This window comes from Dasypus novemcinctus, chromosome 24 (assembly GCF_030445035.2).
Source record: "Dasypus novemcinctus isolate mDasNov1 chromosome 24, mDasNov1.1.hap2, whole genome shotgun sequence".
NCBI lineage: Eukaryota > Metazoa > Chordata > Mammalia > Cingulata > Dasypodidae > Dasypus > Dasypus novemcinctus.
This window is the reverse complement of record NC_080696.1, coordinates 31,410,557-31,434,534: the sequence shown is the minus strand read 5'-3', so window position 1 is coordinate 31,434,534 and position 23,978 is coordinate 31,410,557. Positions and strand designations below refer to the sequence as shown.

Below are 23,978 nucleotides of genomic sequence, written 5' to 3'. Positions count from 1 at the left end.
TGAACTCTCACTGTCAGTGCTGAAGTTGACCTTGATCATCTGGCTAAGGTAGTTCGTCAGGTTTCTCCCTTGTAAAGTTCCTCTTGTTTTCCTCCTCTGCCATGTTGTACTTGGTTGAAGGAAGTCTTTACACACAGCCCGCAAGTGTGGAGTGGGGAATTATGTCTACCTCCTGAAGGGCTGAATATCTACAGAAATGAATTCAAATTCTGCATGGGAGACTTGCCTTTTTTCCTCCACCCACTTGTTTATTTATTCATTCAGTAGTTTATTTATATCAGTATGAACTCACAGGCTTTTATTTTATACTTTGTTATAATCCAATCCTACTATATTTTATTGCTCAACTTGTTTTGGTTTTGGTCATTGGGATCTTACTCAGTTTTCTCCTCAGACTTCTTGACATGAAAGAAAAACAAACCGAAGTAGATGTTTTGCAATAAAGATCTGCTATTTCTTCCATCCCTGTGTTCTCTCCAGCAAGACCTGGAAGCTCTCTGTCCCTGGAGGCTGGGCTGGGCCATGAGACTTGCTCTGGTCAATGGGACATCAGCAAAGTTAACTCAAGTGGGCACTTGAGAAGGGTTTGGGTTTGGGGCTTGCTCTGTGCTGCAGCTGGAATGCCATGTGCACGCTTAGACTGGCCTGTGAAAGGCCGGCCCGTTATCTCCATAAACCCTTGCCTCCAGCCAGCAGATGTTGAGAGGACGCTCATGAGCAACCCAAAGACGAGCCACCACTGAGCCCAGTCCATACTGCCAGCCCACAGAATCACAAACAACTCAAATGGTTCTTATTTTAGGCCATTAAGTTTTGCGGTAAGTTGTGAGGCAGCAAAAATTAACTGGTACACGAGACACTTTCTTTTGCAAGTCCATATTATTTGAATTTTCTGTTGTTATGTACAGTCAAACCTAATCCAAAATGGATACAGAACTTACCTCACAGGGAGGTTGTGAGAATCGAATATGTGAGGCGCAGCTCGTAAACAGAGCCTGGGTCAATGCTCGCTGAATGTAATGACCATTTAATTATTATTACAGGTTTTGTAATGTGTTAGTATTTCGTTTATTAATTAGTTTCAGCTTTTTAGTTATTTGAGAACTTGCAGCATAACAGCAATACCTCATTTTGTGAGTGCACACAAATAAGTAATTTTCTGCCAATGCCCTGCAGCCAAAGACCACCAGGAATGTCTTGTAGTTGTGCAAACTGTGTTTATTTCTTGTTGCGGAGAGACAGAGTACACACTACGGGGGAGCCTGGAGGTATCTCTGTAGGAGAATGTTGGGAGAGACTTGTTCTTGGATTTGGGCTGGTGCTGGGTGATTTGGGGAAGGGTGTAAGGAGGTGGGGATCTACTCTGGATTGTCTGCTATAAGAAGTGGGGTAGGCTTGACGGTTGAGATCTTCATAAGCCTCACCTACAGAGAAGCCCAAAGCTGCCCTTGGTAAAGAAGCAGGAGTCATGCGTATTGGCCAGAATTTGGGGGAGGTTTGGTCATTTTGGGGGCTTGGACCGCGTTCATGATTTAGCTGTGTTTACACGTGATAATGGAGTAGTCTTGTCTGTGTCTTCATCCCCTGTGGTCAGAGAGGGCTTGTCTGACACTGATATTTTGTGAAATGTTATGGTCAGCCGGGGCTAGCCACTAGCTGTGAGCGTCAGGCCGTCCAGGGCAGCAGCAGGGCCCGGCTGATCACCGTCCAGGCCAGCTCCTGGATGCTGCTTTTCTCTTTCCCATTTAAGAGAAAATGGTGGTCTGGCGGGTGTGGGACGGTTTTCTGCCCCTTTTAAATATCTCCATGTATTACTCAAGCTGGAGCAATCAGCTCATTCTGCTCAACTTGGGTAGCATTTTTAGGTGCCCTTCTTCTGAAAGCTTTCCTTTTCCATTTACTTGGCCCTGAGCCCATCTCTAAATGAGGTCATGAAGATGGGAAGGACTGCTGGGGTGAGATCCCACCTGACTGCCGGGTGAAGCCTGGTCTCAGACAGTGAGGTCTGTGGATTCCCAAGGGCCAATGCTAGGGGCACCACAAGGTGTCCAGTCCAAGTTCCCGTTATCCAGGCGGGAAACAGGCCCAGGAGTGAACGGCTGGCTCACTTGGATTGACTGCCAAAGCATACTGTTCCAGGTATCAGCTGCCTCCGCTCACCTGACTAGCAGAGCTCATTTCTGCCTGTTTGATAGAAAGTGTTTTTTTAATTTTTTGGTATGAGAGTTAGGAAGTTAGGGAGAAGAATGGAAATCTAGAAATTTGCATTAAACAACCAAAACCAATTCCTATGGTGGAAGAGACAGAAAAGCAAGAAAAGGGGATACAAAACATAAGGTCCACGTGCACAACTGTGGGCATGTGTGTGATACCAGGTCCTGTGGGCCCAGGATGCATGCGGGTTGTACATTCACGAGTTTGAGGGTTGAACCTAAGCACGCACATCTGCATCCGGGCACCTGTGTGCAGAGGTGGTACACCCCGAGTAGGAACACTCGAATGGTAGAAAAGGTTCAAGAACAAAACCCCAGACAAACTGCCCTTGCCTATGGTTTTCAGCCCAGGGAAGATGGGAAGGCAAAGGTATTCCTTTTGGAGATAAAAGATCTGGCTCTCCCACAAACTGCCTGTGGGACCTTGAGCAAAGTAATTGACCTCTCTGAGGCTCCATTTCCTGAGTGGTGAACTGGTCCACCTTCCCAGGGTTGGCGTGGAGCTCAGCGACTTAATGAAAAAGCAACACTGCACGTTCAGGATGCTTTGTTCTGCAAGTAGTGGAAACTCTCAACAGGCCAGAGGCGGGAATCCCGGGGTCCTTTTCCAAGCCGTGGGAAAACAACAAACGCAGGGACAGTCTTCTCTCCATTTAAGATTTGCCCTTGGGCCTTTGGGGGCCGAGGTCTGGCAATGACAAACGAAAGGCACTTCCCTCGGGCTGTGTGGCTTTGTGCAAATGTCCTCACCTTTCTGAGCCTCAGTAAGGGCATCAGTAGAAGCAATAACAACAGAGCCTCCAAGTGCCACCACTGACTGCCCTAGAATAACTGCCATTTATGGAGAGGACTGTGGGGGCAGAAGTTTCACAGGTAGTAGAGAGATATTCTCGAAATCTTCACAAACTCTCGCAAAATAGGTATCACACTTCTATTTCCCCAGGAGTGAAAATCAGACTCCAAGAGGAGAAGTAACTTGCCCGATACCACATGCTGGCAGGGGGGATGGAAAGACAGAAAGCCTTCGGGCTCTGGGCCACTGCTGTGCTGGCTTCTTCGTTTTTAGGCAACTTCCTCCGTGATTCTCCGTGAGGAAGAGGCTACAGGAGCCCGGAAGTCCCCGGCTGGCTGAGGACCCTTCTCTCAGTCTTCACCCACCCCCTGCACACCGGGGTGTCCAGGAGGGGAGTTCAAGGACCTTGGTGGACAAATGCTGGCTTTGTTCGCAAGTCACAGGGGACTGGACCAGCCCCTCCCTTCTCTCGCCTTCCCTCTCCTCACCCCTCAAACGGGAGCAGCCCAGCCCTGCATGCTTCTCCAGGTTGCTGGGAGACTCAAGACAGATCATCCCTTCCCTCGGCAAATATTTGCTAATTTTCTACCATGAGCCTGGAACTGTGCCAGGCTCTGCAGATGTGGCCATGAGCAAGGCAGGCCTGACACCTGTCCTAAGTCGCTTACAGTCTGGAGGTGGGTGGGAGGAGGCAGAAATTGAGCAAATAACTGAAAGTGCAATGGATGTGATCGTGGACCAGTCTGCTATTAGAGCAAGGGCACCAACTTAGGGGAGGCTTCCTTGAAGGACAAGGAGTGAGGTGGAGAGGAAAAGGGCCCAGGCAGAGCCCTGCAGAGGCCAGAGCCTGACCCAAGGACAAGCATCAGAGAGGCCTGGAAGGGGAGAGGCAGGAGTCCAGGGGCTGGGCAGGCGGGGCCTTGGGCGCCCGACGTAGGAGAAAGCCTTGATCTTCATGTGTGAGTGTCCTGGCCAACTTGAACGCAGCAAATGCTTTTATATATATATATACACGTATATGTATATATGTATATTTATTTTTCTTTAACCATGGTCATGAGACAGCATAAGAGCGAGCTTTAGCATACTCTGGAGCCACCTTTGTAATCCCTCTTGGTGTGACCTTGGCCCAGTGACTTCACCTCCCTGGGTCTTAGTTTCCCCAGTTGTAAAGGAGGCAGCCACTGCCCTGCAGCGTTGTTATGGGACTTCCACAGATATTCCGAGAAGAGTGCTTCCTGGGATGCCTGGCGCAGAGATAACATTTACTGAGAGTTCAGTACTAGCAGGTCCCACTGTGGATACCTGGCAAATTACGAATGCCTTGCAGGGATTTTCGAGGCTATATTGTTATCACTTCTATTGATGACCTTACTGAAGCTCAGAAAGGTGAGGACATTTGCACAAAGCCACACAGCCTGTAAGGGGCAGAAGTGGGACTTGGATCTCACTCTCCAGAGAACCGGAGGACTGAAAGATGAATTACAATGAACAGACGCTGTGTCCTGGGCCCTGTGTTTGGGGCCACAGGAGATAAAAAGGCCCAGTGGAAATGGCCAGTTCTTTGGAGAGACCTGATGGCCCCCTGACCATCTTCAGGAGGAACACTTCAGGTCTAAAGCCCAGGCTAGGAACCTGGAGCAGAGGCCACGCCTGAGGAGGACTGAGCTAGCTGATAAAGGTTGGGCTTTTCCTGAGGGCACTGGGGAGCCACTGAGGGCTCCAGGCAGCAGGGGAAGTGACATGATTGTAAGCCAGAAGGAGCAGGGAGTGCCACTCTCCTCTTTCCCTTCTTGCCAGCTGGAAAATGTCATTTTCCAGCTGCCCTGGTCCCAGAGAGGAAAGCCCCAGTGGAATACAACAGAGCTGCCTGCCAGATGGAATGATTCCACTTCTACATTTTACAGGTAGAGAAACTGAGGCCTAGAGGGGGCAGGACTTTGCTCCTGCTCCATAGTCAGTCAGGCAGGGCAAGGGCTGGATCTATGTGTCCCCTTCCCTAGTCCTTGGCAGGTGTTGGGTGGGATGGGGGTTGATCTCTGAAGCAGGTGCTTGGAGATTGGAGGGGAGGTACCCGCCCCCATCACTGTGCTCCAGGCCACACTGGCTTTCTTGTAATTCCTCAAATGAGCCAAGCTTGTGTCCACCTCAGGGCCTTTGCACTTACTGTTCCTGGACCAGGTCCACTCTTCCCCTGGCTTTTCACTTGGTTGGCTTCTTCTTTCTCACTTTTAGGCCTCAATTTAAATATCATGTCTTCAGAAAAGCCGTTCCTGATCACCCTGTCTAAGCTGGACCCTTTATAATTTTCTCCTCTCTGCATCCTATTAATTTTCTTTATGTGCAATCTTTTAATTAATTTGATTTTTGCCAGTCTCTCCCTCTAGCCTGTCAAGCTCTGGGGTACAAGAAGAATGTGGACGTGTGTCTTGTTTACTACACAGGCAGGCGCTCAAGACCTACTTGCTAAGCGCATGAATGCACGTATGAGCGACTGGATGCGCGTGCTGATGTGCCAGGCCTGGAGGGCCACTGTCGCACTGAGCCCTTGTCCCTTCCCAGGAACCAGAGTCCAGTCTTCCCATTCAAGGAAAGGGAAGCGCAGGGAGGCCCCACAGGGCAGAACAGGATGTGCCAGAGGCTGGTCCTTCCTGCCCTGGAGATACACGCGAAACTCAGCTGCACATCCCATATCAGTCCACTGCAAGAAACAGCCAGTCTATGCTGCACGTGGCAGACTCCGTTCTCCCAAAGGCTGCTCCATCGTAAGATGCTGATGGTGATGCTGGCGTCACCAAGGCAACGATGGTAGCTCCTGAGGCGTCTTTGATGAGGGAGGGGAAGGCCCACTCAGAGGGGAGGAAAACCTGGGACAAGGGGTCAAGTTCTAACAGCTACACCTGATAGGCGATCCTGATGCTAGCCCCCCTCCCCTGGAGGGGGCTACCGTCCACCTCACCCCTGGCTGCCTGTCTCTGGACTGTGCACGGCGAGCTCGCTCCCCTAGGGTGGAAATTGCCTTTGCCTGGAACATTTTGCTTCTGTGCAGGGGTCCCAGAAACAACGCATTCTGTCTATCTGGCTCCATCTGGACCTACTAGGCACCAGGGGGAAGGACAGACTGGTCTTGGAGACCTTTCCAGAAAGTTCCTTCAGTCCCTGGATATAGGCAGAGGGGCCACAACTCCAGCATTTTTGTGCTAGGGCCAAAATGTGTCAAAGGCGCTTTGGGTGGGGGAAGCAGCCTACACCTGCAGGTGCACTGGAGGCGGTGGCTCGCTGTGTCCAGCTTGGTTGAGGCCCTTTGCCTCTCTGAGCCTCATCACTAGAATAGGGAGAAGGCTAGTCTGATGCAGGGAGATGCCAGGATCCTGCACAGGAACCTGCAGGTGCGGGTACCCCAGAAGCCAGTGCTGAAAGCTCCAAGGTGGGCCCATGGCCACCCCAGCCATAAACCAACCAGGTCCTGCTACTGCCCGGGTCTCTTGACCTTGTCTCGTCTGCAGCCATCATGAGTCAGTGTCACTGTCAGAAGGGCTTTAGAGGTCGGCAGGTGCTCCCTCCTTACTGCACAATTGGGAAAACTGAGGGTCAGAGAGGGCTAGGGGCTCTGCTCCAGGGGGTGGGGACCAGGATTGCAGACTCGGCATCTCCAGACAGGACACAGCTGTGTCCTTGATGGTTGGAGGCAAACTTGGGGTGAGCTGGAGCCTGGGGCCAGGCCTGGGGGGCAGGAAGGCTGGAGGAGAAGAGAAATGGGAGCCAGAGAGCAGGAAGGAGGAAAAGTGAACATTCACTCTTGCCTGCCCAGCATCCCCACCTCCTGAAGATGGTGCCTCGGTTTCCTCTCTGCCAGGTCACAGGATTTAGGTTAGACTGTCCCCACCTTCTGGTTCCAGGGATGATCATGTGACTCAGGCCTGGTCAGTGGGAATCCCAATGGCAAGCCCCAGGGTGAGCAGGGGACCAATCCTGGCTGGGGAGACTCCCGATTTTGACGGAACCACGGGAAGAGAGGAGCTCTTGCTTTTCGGAATGCTGAGCTGGAGGACGTGCCCCCGGGGCCTCTGGAGCCATCTTGTCAGGGGAGAGTCTGACTGAGAATGAAGTCAGTCTGGTGGGAAGCAGGGCCGAGTGGTGAGTAGGGACATCATTTGAGCCTCTGGATCTAACCGCACCTGAATCCCACCCGACTGCTTGGCTATGTGAGTCAATCCGTTCTCTAGGATGGGCTTTCTGTCCCTTGCACCCAGGAATTCTGGAGTGGAGGAAGAAGGAAGGTAAGAAGGAAGGATGATTATTTAAAGTAGATGCCTGAAAGGAACCCACATCAGCTCCTTGGATTTTTTTAGGAAACTGGGTCCAGGAAGCACAGACAGGATTTGGGGAGCCCTGGGGCTCCTGGCCTTGTCTTCATCCCCAGCACATAGCCAGCCTCTAAGTTCTGCAGTACAAAAATAAATTGCATGTTCCTCAGCCGGGTACAGATGGGGGGGTGGCATATGCTGGGGTGTTGCTGTCCTCACCCCATTCACCTCTTTGGGAACTACCATTTATGAGGCACCTGCTCCATGTCAGGCTCTGTTGAGAAGTTTACACACAGCGTCTCATGTCCTCTTGCCACAGCCCAGCGAGTGTGTGTGGGGGCATTATTATCTCCATTTTACAGATGGGACAATTGAGGCTTTGACAACTGACAAAACAGCTGAGGCCTTGAACCACTGTGCGAAAGACCCAGAGCTGGAGCTTGTTGTCTGACCCCACAGCCTTGCTCACGGCACCGCTTTGCACGCAGCAGACGCTAAATAAAGGTCTTTTGGACAAATGCTCTGAAAGGTCATTTGAGCTTCAGGGCAGCAACCTGCCCCTAAACACGGCCCCCCCTGCCATTAGCAGCCACGCCCTTTGGGTCTTGGGATGTGCTGTCACCTTGGAGATCAAACTCTGTGCTGGCTTTACTCTGGGGCTTGGCTGAGAGTGGGATTCGGACGGTGGGAAACCCAGGTGGGATGCAGGTGTCCAAGTGTGCTGCCCCAGCTTCCCCCAGGAGAAGGTGCTCTGAAGGCAGGGGCACCCTCTGGCGGGAGGGCGCGTTGGGACCCAGCTGGGCTGGGCATTGGCCAATGATCCCAGGGCTGCGGTGGCCCACAGGGGCTGAGGGGTGGGAAGTAGTGACGGGGGTGTGGGGGCGGCAGAGGGGCTGTGGCCCCTCTCTGACTCTGGCGTCTCAAAGAAGCTCATGAGGGGTCCCTGGGGTCTCAGACTCAGGCAAAGGCCCAGCCTCCTCCCCTCTGCGCCCCCGATGCAGCAGCGGGAGGGAGTTGGGGTTCAGGGATTCTGGCTTGGAGGCAGGAAAGATCTGGGCCCCAGGATCGGTGTCCTGCCCAAGGCAGAGTGGACAGAAGTCGCCGTGCTGGAGCCTGGGCATGCTGGGGTTTCTGGGAGCGCTCGGGCAGCCGCACAGGCAGACCCGGCTCCCTGGGAGCCTTGAAAGACGTCAGCCCGTAAGTCCTCGGGACACTCAGCCCCAGGCCCTGCTTGAGGGGTGGTGTGTCTGTTCTGACCCAGGGGGTCCTTCTGCTGTGGGTGGGGGCTGTCTGAGGCTGTGGCCTTTGTAGCCAGAAAGGGGGAGTATAGCTTAGGGTGGGGCAGGGGCCCTGGGGCTCCTTCTCTGGACAGATGACCAGCTTTTTTCCTGAGGGCTTCCACAGCCCGGAGAGATGTTCTGGTACAAACAGTGCCTGTTTCCAAATAAGTCAATCTGGGGAAACTGTCCACTCTAGCCCCTTCCTGGGCAGTTACAATGCACATGACCACATTAAAGGCTCTGATAAGTTCTGCAGCTAAAACTATTTTGCCTTAACCTGGTGTTTTCCTCTGTCACTTGACCACAGGTACTTTTAGTGGGTAGCTCTGGTTACCCACTAAGCAGGGACATGCCATGATGGAGGGAGCCCTCCTAGATCTCCTGAGAGGTCTGGTGTGAGCTCCAGACACTGAGGCCTGGGGGCAGAGGGCGTTGGGGGATCCTCATTCCCATTAGAGGGTGGATGCAGCCCGTTCAGCCTTGAAAGGAAAGCTCAGACATTGCAAGGCCGGGAAAGCGCACTTCAGACTTGGGACAGGAGACACCTCCCCGCCAGCCCCAGGGACAGAACCCAGGCCTCCCTCTGCACGGCCGCCTGCAAGCACTTTCCTGCCTGCCTGGAATTCCACCCTTGGTTCTGGATTCCTTTGAGGAACCAAGTTCAGTCTTCTCAGCTCATCGAGGGTAGTGTGACCTTCAAGCTGGCAGAGGTCCCTGGAGGAGCAGGGGGGAGGAGGGGGGAGGGATAGCGCCGAGGCGGGACCCCACACGCCCACCATCTCACAACTGGAGGGGAGCAGGTGACTGCTTTGGACTTCTGGGCACGGGGGCTGGCTCAGGAGGCCAGGGTATCGAGGACAAGCCCCTGGCACTGTGTCCCGCGCTGTGGTCCAGGCGGTCCAGGCTGACCGAGTCGGCTCGCTCTCTGCAGGGCCGGCTCCGGGCGCGGCTGCTTGCTAGACACCCGCGGGCCGCACCATCATGCGGGTGGCGCGCAGCGAGTAGCTGGGGCCCTGGAAGTAGTGCCAGCGGATGCCGTTGAGCTTGCGCGCGTGGTGGCGAGCCGGGTAGTAGATGCCATTGAGGTTGGAGAGGCCGCAGGCGTCGAACCACCACCCTGGTGGGAGGAGGACGGGAGAGGCTTTGGGGAGGCGGGGCCCAGCCAGTCACCCCAAAGGAAACAGAGACCAGCCAGGGCTGTCGTCTCTGGAAAGCCACTGGTGGGGGAGGGAGCGGGAGCTGGAGTGGGCATAGGGGAGGAGGTGGGGGCCGGAGGACAGCACCGCGCCTTCTTCCCACCCGCTGGCCTCTGTCCTCCTCCCGTGCTGTCCCGTGTCTTCCCCTTCCTCACTCAGCCGCCCTCTCGCTTGCCCTCTCCCTCTCTGTTGGTTTCCGAGGTCTTTGTCACTCTGAGCCTCACACACCAGGTTCCTCTCTGTGTCTGTCTGATGGTCACTGTCCCTGTCTGGGTCTCTTCTCCCACGAGGGTCCATTTCTGTCTCTCCCTGTGGACTTAGTCTTCACCTCTCTGTGTCTGCCTGTCAGTCTTGGCATCCCTGTCCGTCTCCCTCTGGCCCTCCCACTCTGTCTCCAGGGCGTGCCCACCCCCCACCACCCCCCACTCCCACCCCCTACCCCTGGCCCAGGACACCGCCTGGGCGAGAGCTGGTGGGGGCTCCTCTCTGCCCCTCCCTGCCCAGATCTCTTTCATCCTGCTTTGGGGAACAGGAGCTTCCCAGACCCGGGGACGGGCCGATCGGGAATGGGGCCCCCTAGGGCTTGTTCTCTGAGGTGGTGCCAGGATCAGGAGCTGGTGCAGCCTGGAGGCGACCTCACGGCCCTGGTGAGGGAAGGCATGGGTGGGGCCCAGCCAGGTGAGCCAGTGGATGGGTGAAGCTCCGCCCGGCCTCGCACCCACCTCCGGACAGCATCTGGGCGCACTTGCAGAGGCAGTTGTCGTTGTCGGCGTCGCGGGTGCTGAAGTTGGTGCCCTGCAGCACCAGGCTGCTCTGCCGCCCTGCTGAGCCGCTGTACCCGCTCAGGGAAAGCCTGGAGGCCACCCGGAGGTGGTGAGGGGAGAGAGGCCGGAGTCAGGAGGGGGCTGGGCCCCAGGTGTGGATGCAGGGTCCTCCCAGGCTTTATCCCAGGCTGAGTCTCACCCCAGGGGCTCTGGGCAGGGGAGCAGCAGCCTGGGATTCTTGGGCAGTTTCCTTGCCTGGCCACCTTCCCTGCCACTCGCTTCCTGGCCTTCTTGTCTCACTGATCCTGAGCTTTTGAGAGGAGTGAGAATGAGCATGATCACGACAAGGACCTGGGCTAACAGTTTTTGAGTGACCACTACAGGCCAGGCACGGTTCAAAGTGCTTCGAGTGGGTTAACTCATTCTCATTTAGTCCTTGTGACATTCTATTATTCTGCTTTAGGATGAGAAAACCGAGACTCCAACAGTCAAAGGAACCTGCCCAAGGTCTCTGAATGAATGAGAGTCAGAACCAGTTTCCAACCCCAGTGTGGCCTGACTTGGGAGCCTGTTCCCCAACTGATCCTTCTGCAAGGCCCAGCCCTGTTGCACCTCCCCACATCCACCCACTGCCTCCAGGAAGCCTTCCCTGACCAGGCCAGCCCACCTGGATCTGTGTCCCTGGGAAACCCCAGCCTGCCACTCCGACATCTGCAGCCAGCAGCGGAGGCTTCTAACCTCAGCCCGGCTGTGAGGCCCTGGTGACATGTCCAGGCCTGTGCTGTGACTAAGACCATGAGCTTGGGGACAGAACGCCAGGATTCACATTCCAGCTCTGCCCTCACTAGCTGTGCCGCCTCGTAATATTAACAGCGGTGACCTCGTGTGGCTGTTGTGATTCGATGACTTCAGTGTGTTAAGTGGGCAGAGGGGGCCCCCACATGACGAAGCACTCAGCACAACTTGTGCTGGTTGTTCCCGTCCCTGTGTCCCGTCCCTGTGCACAGGGCTGGCACAGGCTTCCACTGCGTATGGCTGGGGGCAGCGTTGGGAGCTTGCAGGAGGGGAGCAGCTGTACCAGCAGCTAAGGCAGGGAGCTGGCCTGTTTGGGGCGGGGAAGACGTTCCTGCTGGGTGGAGGCTAGCAGTCACCAGATGAGGCCAGGGCAGCTCTGGTTTCCCCAGCACAGGGCCTTGGAGGTGCCTCCCAGCAGGATCCAGAGAGAATGGGGGGCAGGGGTGTGGCCCGGCTCAACCCCTCCACCTCCCACCCACAGCCTCCGGGGCTCTGCTTGATGGGGCAGAGCATGGCCTTCAGTGTCCGAGCGGCCTGGCCCAGCTGTGATGCCCTGACCGTGCCTTAAACGCACTGCTCTGGGCTCCCGTGATTGTGTTGCGAAACCCCTTGCACTAGGGCACACCTGGCCAGGGGCTTCCTGGGGTGGGGATGGGGAGGCCGGCCCTCCCACCTAAGTGGCCCCGGCTTCTCTTTGGGGGCTCCCCTCAAGGGGACTCAGCTGAAGTCAATTCAAGGCCAGGCTCGGGGCTCAGGCTAAGGTTTGGAGTCAGATTCAGTCCTGGGATGTGTGGAATCAGGGCTGGACAAAGCTGACTGTCCTCGTGGGGTCACTACCGCAGCTCAGGCACCTCTTGTCTCCCCAGGTCTCAGGCTCTGCATCTCTTTCCCTCTCCTCTTGGAGCCAAATTGGAGATCTGTGCTCTCTGGGCACCTCCTAGTCATTGACCAGGAAACCCCACCTTGACCTTCAGATGCCCTTTAGATGCGTTTAGCGCTCAGACCTGAGGACACCCAGAGGCATGAGTCTCTTGGGGATCCCTGAGTTAGACATACAAGGTGCATTTCCCACATGTCTGTGGATCTGTGCATGGGTCTGTGTGTAGTTATATTTGGGTGTTTCTCCTTGCACCTGTGCATGTTTGTGTGGGTTTGTACTGAGTCTGTGCTGGACTCTATGCTGTGGGTCCAATAGCATCCTCTGGAATCTTTGTGCCTAGAATTGTGTGTTTGAGTGTGTGTGTGTTTACCTGTGAGGGCTTCTGTGAGGCACATTTGCACACATGTCTGGGTGTGTGTGTGCCAGGTGTGTGTTTGTGTAGCTGGGCACTGTGCATGTCTGTGCGCTCTGCAGGCCATGCGAGTACCCTGGGGTGTGGTATGCCCCACCATGTGTGCACTTGTACCTGTGTGTGTCCCTGTGTAGCTGTGTGTGTCTTGCACTTGTGATCGGGTCTGGGTGTGTGGGCACCTCTGGGATGCATGTGCTGGTGTCCGTGTGTGCCTGTGCCTTGTCTGTGCCTCGTCCTGCCCCACCCCTGCAGCCTTCCTCCGCAGCCTTCCTCTGCAGCCTTCTGCACACGCCCCAGCCAGGCTCCAGGGGCTCCCAGGACTGTGTCGGACAAATAAGGGAGCCCCTCCCAGCCCTGGTCCCCTCCCCGGCTACTGAGCTGGGAGGTGGGGGCTCAGAGGTCAGCATCTGTTCTCTCCCTCTCCCTCTGGCCCTCCTCTGGCAATTTCCAGCCTCCCCAGCTTTTTCTAAATCAGGGGAAAGCCTGATCCTTCTGGGACCAGCCATCCTTTTGGGCCTTGCTTAGGTTTGGAATATCCGTGGCCCAGCTGGATGTCAACTCTTTCTGTCTTTTCTCTCTGAACATGGCCTCTGTCTGGGATGCCCTTCCTATCCTCTCTTTGCCTGGAGAATGCCTACCTATTGCAGGCATCACCTCTTCCAGGGAGCCCTCTCTGACTGTACAATCATCTCCTATGGCTCCCATACCCCTGTGCTTTCCCCCTAAGGACCTACTCTCTCACTGAGGGGTCTGTGGCCATGCCCACCCCAGACACACACACCACACTGGACTGTGAACACATTCAGGGGGTGAGGCCTGGCTTGGATTCTTCCCTAAATGCCCAGCACCATTCCACGCTTGGCCCCGGACAAGTGCTGGGCCGTTATTATTACTTAGGGCTCTGGGGAGAGTCAAGCAAATGTGAGCCCTCTGAGACCTGGGCATAATTGTCCAAAGGCACGGGCAGGGAGCACTCCCTGGCTCAGACAAAAAGCCAAAGGCAGCACGTCACATTCGTGCATGGCAGCGTGGCAAGAAGTTCTGCACTTAACACCTGTGTAATTGTTTGCCTAAATGGACGTAGATTAAAAAAAATACATATATAGATGCAGAAAGATTATATTTCTGTCTTTAAATATATATTTGTATATCTCCAACATTTAACACTTACTATATGTTAAGTGCCTTACCACAGATTATCTCAATTATGAGAGACACTCCATTTTACAGATGAGGAAACTGAGGCTCAGAGATGCTAAGTAACATGCTTAAGGTCACGAGGCTGCCTGTCTCCAGGACCTGTGTTCTTTAGTGCAATGAGATACTTGTACAAGAAAAAATGACAGGCTTGGGGACATGGAAGTTGCTGTCCAAGAACTGGATCAGGGAGACGAGGCTTTAACTGCTACGCGTGTAGGAAAGACTCAGGAGGCACCCCAGCTTCCTCTTATCCGCTCATCATGTACAAAGCATGGGGATGGGAACAGCAGTGAGCAAAATGTGCCTGGCTCCCACTCACACCGAGCGGGCCAGCCAAGGCTGTGAGCGCTGCCTCGGGGAGGGCAGCTATGATGGTATTTGCTGAGCGTTTCCTCTGTGCCAGGCACTGTGTTAATGCTTTAGGGGCCGTGCCTCATCCAAGCCTCGCAACGCTCTGAAGGAGGCAGGCCCATCTGGGACACCCATTCTTACAGAAGAGAAGGTGGCGGGACTTGTCTGGGGTCACTCAGGGAGAAAAAGAATGAAGACGGGCTGTAAAGCCAGCTGTGGTGGTCAGTGGCTCAAACGGGAGTCAGCGCTCGTTGGTGTGAGAAGAGGAGCAGCCTGTTCAGCCCTGCCTGGCTCAGATCCGGGGTCCTTTATTCAGATCTGGACCTTGCAGTCTGAGGAGGGTATTATCAGATGGGGGTGGTCCCTAAAGGAGGGATGACAGATCATTACTGACATCCCTTGATGAGTAGATAATAAGAAGGGAAGGGGTGGGGGCACGTCATGGAGAAGCCTCCAAAGAGGGAATTTGGTGTAGAATGCAGGAGGACAGATTCCTTGGGAGGAAGTGACTGTCCCAACAGTGGAGGCCAACAAGGCTGGATGATCCCTCCAGCTGCGGAGGAGATTCTAGCATCATACAAAGAACCAAATGAAATGTAAGATCCTTTGTAGGCCCGTAAATGTGAGTCTATGAATTCAATTCTGTCCTGGTTCAAAGACAACCCGGACCCAGACTTAACTTCAAGATCCTTGAGTTTCTCAGACAGGCAACATCATGAGTAGAAACACCACGGGTTCTGGGAGGAGGGAGACCTGAGCTCACATCCAGACTCTGCTTAACTGGTAACTTTGAACATGTGACTTAAGCTCTGGAGCCTCAGTTTTCACATTATTATGCCTACTTCAAAGTGTTGGGAGGATTAAATGGAATAATGGGACGGGATCATAGTAGATGCTCAACAAATGCTCATTCCTGGGAAGCAGATTTGGTTCAACTGATAGAGTGCCCACCTACCATATGGGAGGTCCAGGGTTCAAACCCAGGGCTTCCTGACCCATGTGATGAGCTGGCCCACGCACAGTGCTGATGTGTGCAAGGAGTGCTGTACCACACAGGGGAGCCCCATGAGCAAGGAGTGTGCCCTGCAAGGAGAGCCTCCCTGTGTGAAAAAAGTGCAGCCTGCCCAGGAGTGACGCTGCACACACAGAGAGCTGCTGCAGCAAGATGATGCAACCAAAAGAGACACAGATTCCTGGTGCCGCTGATAATAATGTAGGTGGACATAGAGAACATGCAGCAAATGGACACAGAGAACAGACAATGGGGGTGGGGGGGGCGGGGAAGGGGAGAGAAATTTTTAAAAATCTTAAAAAAAAGCTCATTCCTTTCCCTAAGCACACCAAGAACCAGGGTGAGGAGGGTTTGGGAAACGTTGATGATCGTACAATATCCTCACGTTTAAGCCCATCCTGCCATTGAAGAAGCAGGGGTGCAGAAGAGCTAGAACCTTGACTTGCCCAAGATCACAAAGCATCCAGGGCAGAGCTAGGATGAGCCCAGGTCTCTGGATTCCCAGCCCACGGGCCTCTCTGCCTCACCCCAGTGTGTACAGGCTGGGCAAGTTACCTCCCCACTCCTGGCCTCTATAAAATGACTGAGTCGGGGTGCCTGGCCTTGGAAGGCCCTTTCCTGCTCCTGGGATGGTGGCGTCAGCCACATTCTCTCCGCCCCACCCAGGGACCGGGATGTGCTGAGTGCTAACCAGCCGCCTCCAGAGCCCATGACGTGTGCCCAAACGGGGAACAGATGGTAGGAAGAGGAGACGCCCAGGGACTGACCCTTGGTACAGACTCGGTAGCCACTAGCCTGGGGACCTCAGCCTGCCTGCCAACCTGCAGGCCAGCTTGCTCGCCAACCCGCCTGCAGCCTTCTCTGGCCTGGGCCCCGAGCCCACCTGTACAGCTGCCCCTCGCCGCCCAGTTGGAAATGCTCATACTGGGCGTAGGCCTCGTTGCCGTCCCAGTCTTGCAGCTCCACGCGCAGAGAGTAGGCCACACGGCTGGTGAGCTGGTGCACCACCTCATTGCCCAGCCAGTGCTCTCCGGCTGGGTCACCGAAGCCCTGCAGGGAGGGGAGGAAGGGGGTGGGCTATGTGGTGGGGTGGGAGCCTGTGCCCTTGCCTGGGGAGCTGGGCTGGGCCAGGCTCTGAAGTCACAGTTCAGTGTGCATGGGCCTGGGGGGTGGCAGACCCCCACCTCCTGCAGGGAAAAGACTAAGACTTTTGTAAATATAAAAAAGGTGTTAAAAATAATTGAACTCACATTTCCATAAAGTTCAAAAACAGGCAAAACTAATCTATGGTGACAGAAGTCAGAATAACAACTACCTTTGGGGGAGTATAGACTTGGAGGAGGCACAAGGGGGGCTTCTGGGGTGCTGGAAGTATCGAATATCTCTAGATATAGGTGGTGGTCATGTGAGTGAAAACAGAAGTAAAACTTCACTGAGCCTACGCTTAAGACTTGTGCCCTTAACTGCATCTATGTTCAACCTCAATAAATTACTAAATAAATAAATTTCAATCAGCTATATAAATGGTAAAGCAGAATTTGTTCAGTGAGAGGGCAGTCATTGCAAAATTTCCAGCAACAAAGAAGTGGAAAGTTCAGAGTGTTGTGTCAGGAGGAGCTACCAGTGTCTCAGCGTGATGAGAAACCTTTGCCCTTGGCCAGAATAATTCAGCACCAAGGACAGAGCCACACCGAAGCCCCACTCCCCACCTTAAGTCGTGCCCTACCTCTGACGGACCAACATTCAGGATTCTTGTGTATTTCTGCATCTGGGCACACTGTTTCTTTTTGCCATTTAAATGGCTGCTTAAACCCAACTTATTCAAGAACACTCACAGCTTAATTTTGGTATTTATTTTTAAGTAGCAAGCAAAGAGCAAGCAGTACAGCCATAATATGGCTGTATTTCCTTTTGGGTATCTTTTTCTATTTCTTTTGCTTTTGAAAACTTTAAAGGCTTTTAAGGCAGCTTGCCAAAAATCCTCGGAGCAAAATTTAATTTAAAATATGGGAAGGCAAAAGGACACTATTTCTCAACTTCCAAAACTGCACATGGTATTTGAGCCAGCAATTCCACATTAAAGAATCTCTTCTGCAAATTTGTGCAAAGACAAGGAAATTCATTTCACAAAGAGGGCTCAGTTTCAGGTGACGGAGTTCCTAGAAGTGGACATCCACTGGGCAAGCATGTTTGAGGATGGCGGGCTTTAGGTGGGCTGGTTATTTCTGGGAGGGGCTAAGGGCAAACCAGTTCCCTGCCCATACCCTCACCCCCAACCCACCCCAGGGCTCAGGGCTGAGAAGTCCCTCCCAGGGCAGCAGTGTTACCTGTTTGTAATCTTTCCAGTTCCGCTGGAAATTCACACTGCCGTTCTCACGGCGCTGGATGAGGGTCCACCCGCCTCCACTGGCCTCCATATCACAGAACACCTGGAAGGAAAGGGTGGGTGGGTGGGTAGTTAGAAGCCCTTGGAGGCAGCTGGCAGCCAGCAGCCAGGTCTGTGCCGGCCCAAGAGACTGGTTGACAGAGCCTTACTGAGTAACAGTGAGCCTGGTGGTCAAAGACATCTAAGAGATGCGAGTTTAAATTCTCCACCCACTGTCACCATTTTTCAGAATCTTCCTCTCCTCATTTGTAAAACAGGGTTGTTAATGTCTTAACCTCTTTGTGCCTCAGTTTCTCATCTGCAAACTGGGTTTCTTGTGAGGATTAAATTGAGGTGAGTCATGCAAAGTAATTAGAATAGAGGCTGGCACATATTAGGTGCTCAGTACATGGGGGTTTTTGTTTGCTATTATTGCACAGTTGCTGTAAGGATTAAACATTGCTGGGTGTAAAGTGCTTAGCACACAGTGTAGACTCAGGAAATGTTATTACTTCTCTCACTCAATGGACAGATATTTTCTGAGCACCTACTCTGTGTCACACTCTTTTCAAGGCAGTACATGGGGGCCTTTGCCTGCTATTATTGCACAGTTACTGTAAGGATTAAACATTGCTGGGTGTAAAGTGCTAAGCACACAGTGTAGACTCAGGAAATGTTATTGCTTCTCTCATTCAATGGACAGATATTTTCTGAGCACCGACTATGTGTCACACTCTTTTCAAGGCAGTAGATAAAGCAAAAATTCTTTCAGCCTAATTTTAGTTCACACATTGTTTTCAGGCTGGCTTCGTACATGTTCAATGAGCACAAATGTAGTGCCTGGCCTTGTACTATATCAATCAGAGGAATCAAGGAATCTTTGATTCCATAATTTCCCAATTATGGAATCAAGGAATCAACCCCTGGGCCTGGCTCAGTCTGGAGGGGGCTACGATAGGGCAGGCAGATTATGATCATCAACATTTGGGTAGTTACAGGGAGATCTCCCTAAAAGGGGTAATTGAGCAATCCTGGAAGTCTCCCTGGAGAAGGTGACATTGGAACAGGACCTTGGATGATGATATGTCCACCAGGTAGAGACGAATGGGGATGGCATTTCCCGTGGAGGGAATAGCAGGAGCAGAGCTCTGGGATGGGAAGAGCCCACTGTGGAAGAAGGTGAGTGGCATCTCCTGTGTCAGTAGTAGAGGATGCAGAAAGGGAAACCAAGGCCCAGAGATGGGAAGGACCTGGCTCTAGACCCCATAGCGAGTCAAAAGCAAAACTGAGGCTTGAGTCCAGGTCTCCTGCCTCCTAGGACAGCTCAACTCTCTCTCAGTTTTCCCCACATTTCATTCATTCACACCTTCCTCGATTCCACCGTTGGTGACTTTACAGAACAGCACATTTGCTTTTAAAAATGGTGTCCTATATTTTCACTTAAAATACTTAAGTAAAAATGTATTTTGAAACACCATGTGTGTGAGAAGGAAATGTGTGTTAAAGACAATCTATAAACAAACCGTGCCTTTCTTGATATAATCAGAAGGGTTGGAAGGAAATTGAGAAGGGATTTAGGAAGGGGAGGACTGGCTAGTTGTGCTCCCCACTCTTCTGTGTCTAGGCCTGGACCACAGAGCTTCTCTCCTGAGCCTCTGTTTCCCCTCCCCACGCCCCATCTGAGCAGCAGACCTCCAAGCTCTGGGCAACTTGGGAGTTACTCACTGAAGACGGCTGGGCTTCTCTCGGCCCCGGTCCATGGTTTCCCAAGTGGAGCAGACCCTTCACTCCCACCTTCAACTGGACTATACGTGAACTAGAAATAAACTGCTTTGTTTCAAGCTCCTGGAATTCCACGGTTTATTTGTTACTTCAGCTAGCATCACCTTAACCACCACAGAACTGTTTCTTGCTATTCCATCTGAACGTATCTCTGGAGAAGCAAAGATGTACTTCCAACTCTGGGACTTCTGCTAGAGCCCACCATCTGACTTCTGACTGGGTGGGGGCTCAGGAGCAGGGGCCGCCCCCACTTTCTCTGGTATTCAGGTGTTGGGCAAGGCCTGAAGCTGATGGGAGGGGGGGGGTTCTGTGTAGGAGGCCTTTGGCTAAGCACCCCCCATAGCCTCAGGTGCCCAGGAGCCCCCTGACCTTCCTGGGTTCTGTCACGTTGGCCACGTGGATGGTGTAGATGCCGCTGACATTGGCCCCGAAGCGCTGAATCTCCGCGCAGTCCTGAAACACCTGCTCAGCTGCCTTCACAGAGGCTGCAATGGGACAAAGCAAAAGGCAGTTGGAGAGGGGTAGGAAGAAAGGGAAGGGGCCAGGCCGACGCTCCTGCCTCTGTGCTGGGGATGAAGCAGACCTGGGGGCTTCCTGCCCCTGGGCTGTGACTTGGGTGAGGAGCAGGTGTGCCATTTGGAGAAGAGGAGGGTGTTCCAGGCAGGGGAACAGCATAAGCACAGGCGCCAAGGTGGGAGAGGCCCTGGTGTGTGCAGAAAACAGGGTGCAAGGAGAGAAACTGAGGCTGAGGCCAGGGTGGGAGTGGGGAGTAGCTGTGGCCAGAGAGAGCTCTGGCTGTTCCATGAACTGGAAAGGAGAAAGGCCGAGAGTTCAGCAGGGGCCAGGTCAGCCTTGAACATCAGACAGAGGACCTTCTGTGTAAGGAAGTTCACGCCAGCCAGAGTATGGAGCAGGGGCTGGCAGGGATGAGACCCAAAGCAGGTGGCCCAGAGAGGAGGCAGCTAGGGTCTTCTGGGAGAGAGTCACTGGGGTTTAAAATTTCCTGTCGGGATCCTTAAGTGGGATTCAGTTAGGGGTTTGGGCTGTGATTCCACCAAAATCCAATCTCTCTGGGTGGGCAAGTACCCAAGGATATGGTTAAGGCTCCAGATGGACAGACACCAACACCAGTGAGGACCTAGGAGGCTACTGGGGGTGCAGGACTTCCTGTTTTGTCCTTACACCTGAAGGGTGGATCCTGAATCTCAGAGCCGAGGGTCCCGTAGGAAGGAACCTGCTATTCTCATGTCACCAATGGTAACTGAGACCCCCAAACTCCCCCAGCCCATGCAAAAACATTTCCTGGGCAGGGGTCTCCACTGCCCCACCTGTCCACCCCTCCTAGCGCCCCTTGGTCCATAGGGAGTAACAGTCCAGCCAAGCTTGGACAGGGGCTGGCCCAGAGGTGAGCAGGGAGAGGCCCAAGTTCTCGTAGCAAGGCAAGAGCAGAGCTGGGAGGTGGTCTCAGATTTCCAGCCACACTTTCCAAGGCTCTGTCTACTGTTGTTTTCACACTTAGTCAACATCAACAACGACAACAATAAAAATGAAACTCCTACTATGTATGGTAGTGTTTCCTAGGTGCCAGGGACTGACAGGGAGATTTTGGAGCCACGTGAATTATTTTGAGGAACATAAGAGGAAGGATGGACTGGCACTGATATGCAGCATAGCTGGGCCCCTCTGAACCTCTGGGCTGGTATTTTGTACCAGCTTTAACCCTCTTTGGCCCTAGACATGATGTTGAGCTACTTCACTGCAAGAAACCATCTGATCTTCAAATGGATTCTGTGAGACTGGTACTGTTAGTATTCCCATTTTATGAAGAAGGAAAATTGAAGCTCTGAGAAGTTAAATGACTTGTGCAAAACCCCAGTGCTAGTAAGTGAAGGAGCCAGGACTTGAACTCTGATCCATCTGACTGCAAAGCCTTCCTACTCCAAGCCTCCCTATGGGCCCCCACCCCTGAGTAAGGCTGGGCACCCAGTCCAGTTAACAAGTGCTGCTTCCTAGACCATGCATGGCTTAGGTCTTTCCCTCCCATGTCCCTGTCCGAACCCATGCCTGGCCCTCTCCTTCTGTTTCTCTGTCTTGACAAGGGGGAGAAACAGAACTCCCTAGTGTCCTTCCTAGTGACAGCAGGGCAAGAATACAGGGAGCTTGGGCAAAAGGTGCCCAAGCTGAGGTGCCTGACACCACCTCCCTCTCAGCCTGGAGAGTGGACATCGGGCTCCAGGTGGAGACCGGGTTACTGGCGAGCCTGTGGGGAGGGGTGCAGGCCCAGGGCGGAGCCCTAAGAACCCACATCTGGGGTTCGTTTAGGCAGCCTCACTGACAGGGCTTTGCACAAGTGGGTGAGGGTTCGGGTCACTCCACATCTTGTGGTTTGGAAGGCAACCACCTTTCTGCCTGTGGCTTCCTCCGGCTTCAAACCCCAACCTAGCAAGACCTGCCAGACTTGGAGCCCCGGTAGGATCCTCTGCCCCCAAGTCCCCATCTGCCTCAGTGCCTGGGGTCCTATCACTGCTGATTCCCTTGTTCCTTCAAGGTCTTCCAGCCTTCCCCTGCAGCAGTAGGAATCCTTCCTCTCTCATCATTCTCAGTTCCATTCCAGAGCGAGAGAGTGAGATTCCTGGCACCTAATCTCACCCTGTTGGAAACCCTCCCACGGCTCCTCATTGCCCTCAGGTCAGGGTCCCCTCCACTTAGCATAGCCTTCCATGGTCTGCAAACTTGGGGATCGCTACTAGCGGAGCACACAGCTAATACCTAGCAGGCGCTCAACAAGCGTGCCTTTCCTTCTCCTGGCCTCCAAGACCAACATGCCGGCGGGGGGGGGGGGGGGGGGGGGGGCGCATTTTGCAAGACAGTGACAGTCCTGTTTCCAGTGCCCAGAAATGGGTCTGGCGTTCAGTGGGCGCTTGATAAGTGCTTGCTGGCCACCCTAAGTGGGTCCCATCAGAAGGCATCAGTGAGCTCTGGGGAGCAGGTGCAGACATTGCTTTCCCTTCTCAGAGCCAGGGCCAGGGCTGCCTCCTCACCTCCGCTTGGCCCTCAGGTTAAGGAGAGGCCATTAGGGTGGGAGAGGGCCCTTGGGGAATAAAACATCCAGCCTCCCCCTTACATGGGGAGGGAAACTGAGGCCGGGGTGGGGGGAAGGTAGGGACAGGTCTAGACAAGAAGGACTTGAGGGTGTATCCTGGGCCCCAAATTTGTCAGTCTGGGCTGGGGTTGTCCTTAGTACCAGCACCTCCGTTAAACAGATGAAGGACCCAGCCATACCCAAGGCCACCTGAAGAGTCAGGGGACAGAGTCTGCCATGGTTCTTCTCAGGACTGTAGTCACCATTAGTCTTTATGTTGTTTCTGCTCACAGATGAGGAGATTGAGACAGGAGGGGGGTGATGAATGGGGAAGGTAACCGGGGCCTCGCTCTCCAGCACCACCCTTAGACCCGGGGCGCGCCCCGCTCGCTCACCCGGGCCCTGGGCCACGACGCGCACCAGGCGCTGCACCGACTCGAGCAGCTGGCGCTGCTGGCGCTGCAGGAGGCTGGAGTTGCTGCTGGCGGCGCGCAGGCTGCGCTCCAGGCCCGCGAGGGCGCCGCTCTGGCGGCCCAGCAGGCGCCGCAGCCTCTCCTTCTCGCCGCGGAGGTGAGCCAGCTCGGCCTGCTGCTGCGTCTCCAGGGCCTGCACCCGCGTCTCCAGAGCGCTGCGGGGTGGGGCGCATGGGCGTGAGCCCCCATCAAGCCGCCATCCCGCCGCGCTTTCCCCTGAGCCCCAGGAGACTCCGCTGGGGCTCAGAGCGTTAGGGCGGCATGCGCAGGGTCCCACAGCTCCGCCGTCCATGCCCACTGGAGGGCAGCTCTGGACGTGGCACAGAGTGATGGGAAAGGAAAGTGAAGTGGCTTTGGGTCCAGTCGAGGGACGAGAGGGAGGGCAGGGACAGTCCAGCTACCAAATCCCAACCATGTACCCCCTTTATCCCAGCAACCCACTTTTAGGCGATACCCCCCAGGGATCATGGCCAAGGGTGTAGGCTGGGGGATTGCTTGTGATAGGAGAAGGTAGAAACAGCCTAAACTGGCAGCAGCTGGGCTGGCTGAGGCTGCTCTGCTTTGGCCTCGCTGAAAATGCTCTGAGCCATGAAGAAGGAGGCTGAGCGCATACGTCCGGAATTGGAAAGAGGCCCTGACTCAGGGTAAAACGTTCCGGCCCATCAATGCCTCTAGTCTAACCTCATGCCTGGGAAGATAAATAGAGAGTGAAAGAGTACAGACGTTTATGTAACTGTCGAGGGATATAGGTAAATGTGTAGAAAAAGGCAGAAAGACACACGGAGGGTCACGGGGGGCCCTCCCTGTGTTACAGAGAATGTGAAGGAAAACCAGCTGAGTGCGGTGTCCACAGAGTGGGTGTGGGTAGATGGAGATGGGGAGGGAACGCAGACTTTCATTTTTATTTTATACAGGTCTCTGTTGTCTGATGATATAATAAGCATTAGGCTTTTTTGGTCATGGATTAAAAAAGAAGAGTCTTAAAAAGGAAAGGTGCTTTTGACACAGCTTTCCCATATCTAGCCATTTTCTCTTATAGATTTACTCACACAGGTGTGAAATGATGGATATAA

At 53.9% G+C, this 23,978-nt stretch overlaps 1 protein-coding gene across 2 annotated transcripts in view; it reads right to left on the bottom strand.

Annotated features, from left to right (window-relative positions):
* Positions 1–860: 860 nt before the first annotated feature.
* Positions 861–23,978, bottom strand: part of ANGPT4 (angiopoietin 4) — a 54,076-nt gene continuing 30,958 nt past the window's right edge. Inside the window, exons 4-10 of one of the 2 annotated variants that reach the window (XR_011647305.1) lie at positions 22,828–23,060; positions 19,720–19,835; positions 17,531–17,632; positions 16,087–16,253; positions 10,512–10,642; positions 7,256–9,710; positions 861–2,963 (exon numbers count right to left, since the gene is read on the bottom strand). Coding sequence is in view for 1 of the 2 variants with exons in the window: in XM_058286831.2 (XP_058142814.1) it covers positions 9,550–9,710; positions 10,512–10,642; positions 16,087–16,253; positions 17,531–17,632; positions 19,720–19,835; positions 22,828–23,060 (910 nt within the window). In the remaining variant the exon portion in view is untranslated. Of the gene's footprint in view, positions 2,964–4,025; positions 9,711–10,511; positions 10,643–16,086; positions 16,254–17,530; positions 17,633–19,719; positions 19,836–22,827; positions 23,061–23,978 lie in introns of those variants that run through there. The other variant, XM_058286831.2, reaches the window with a different exon arrangement.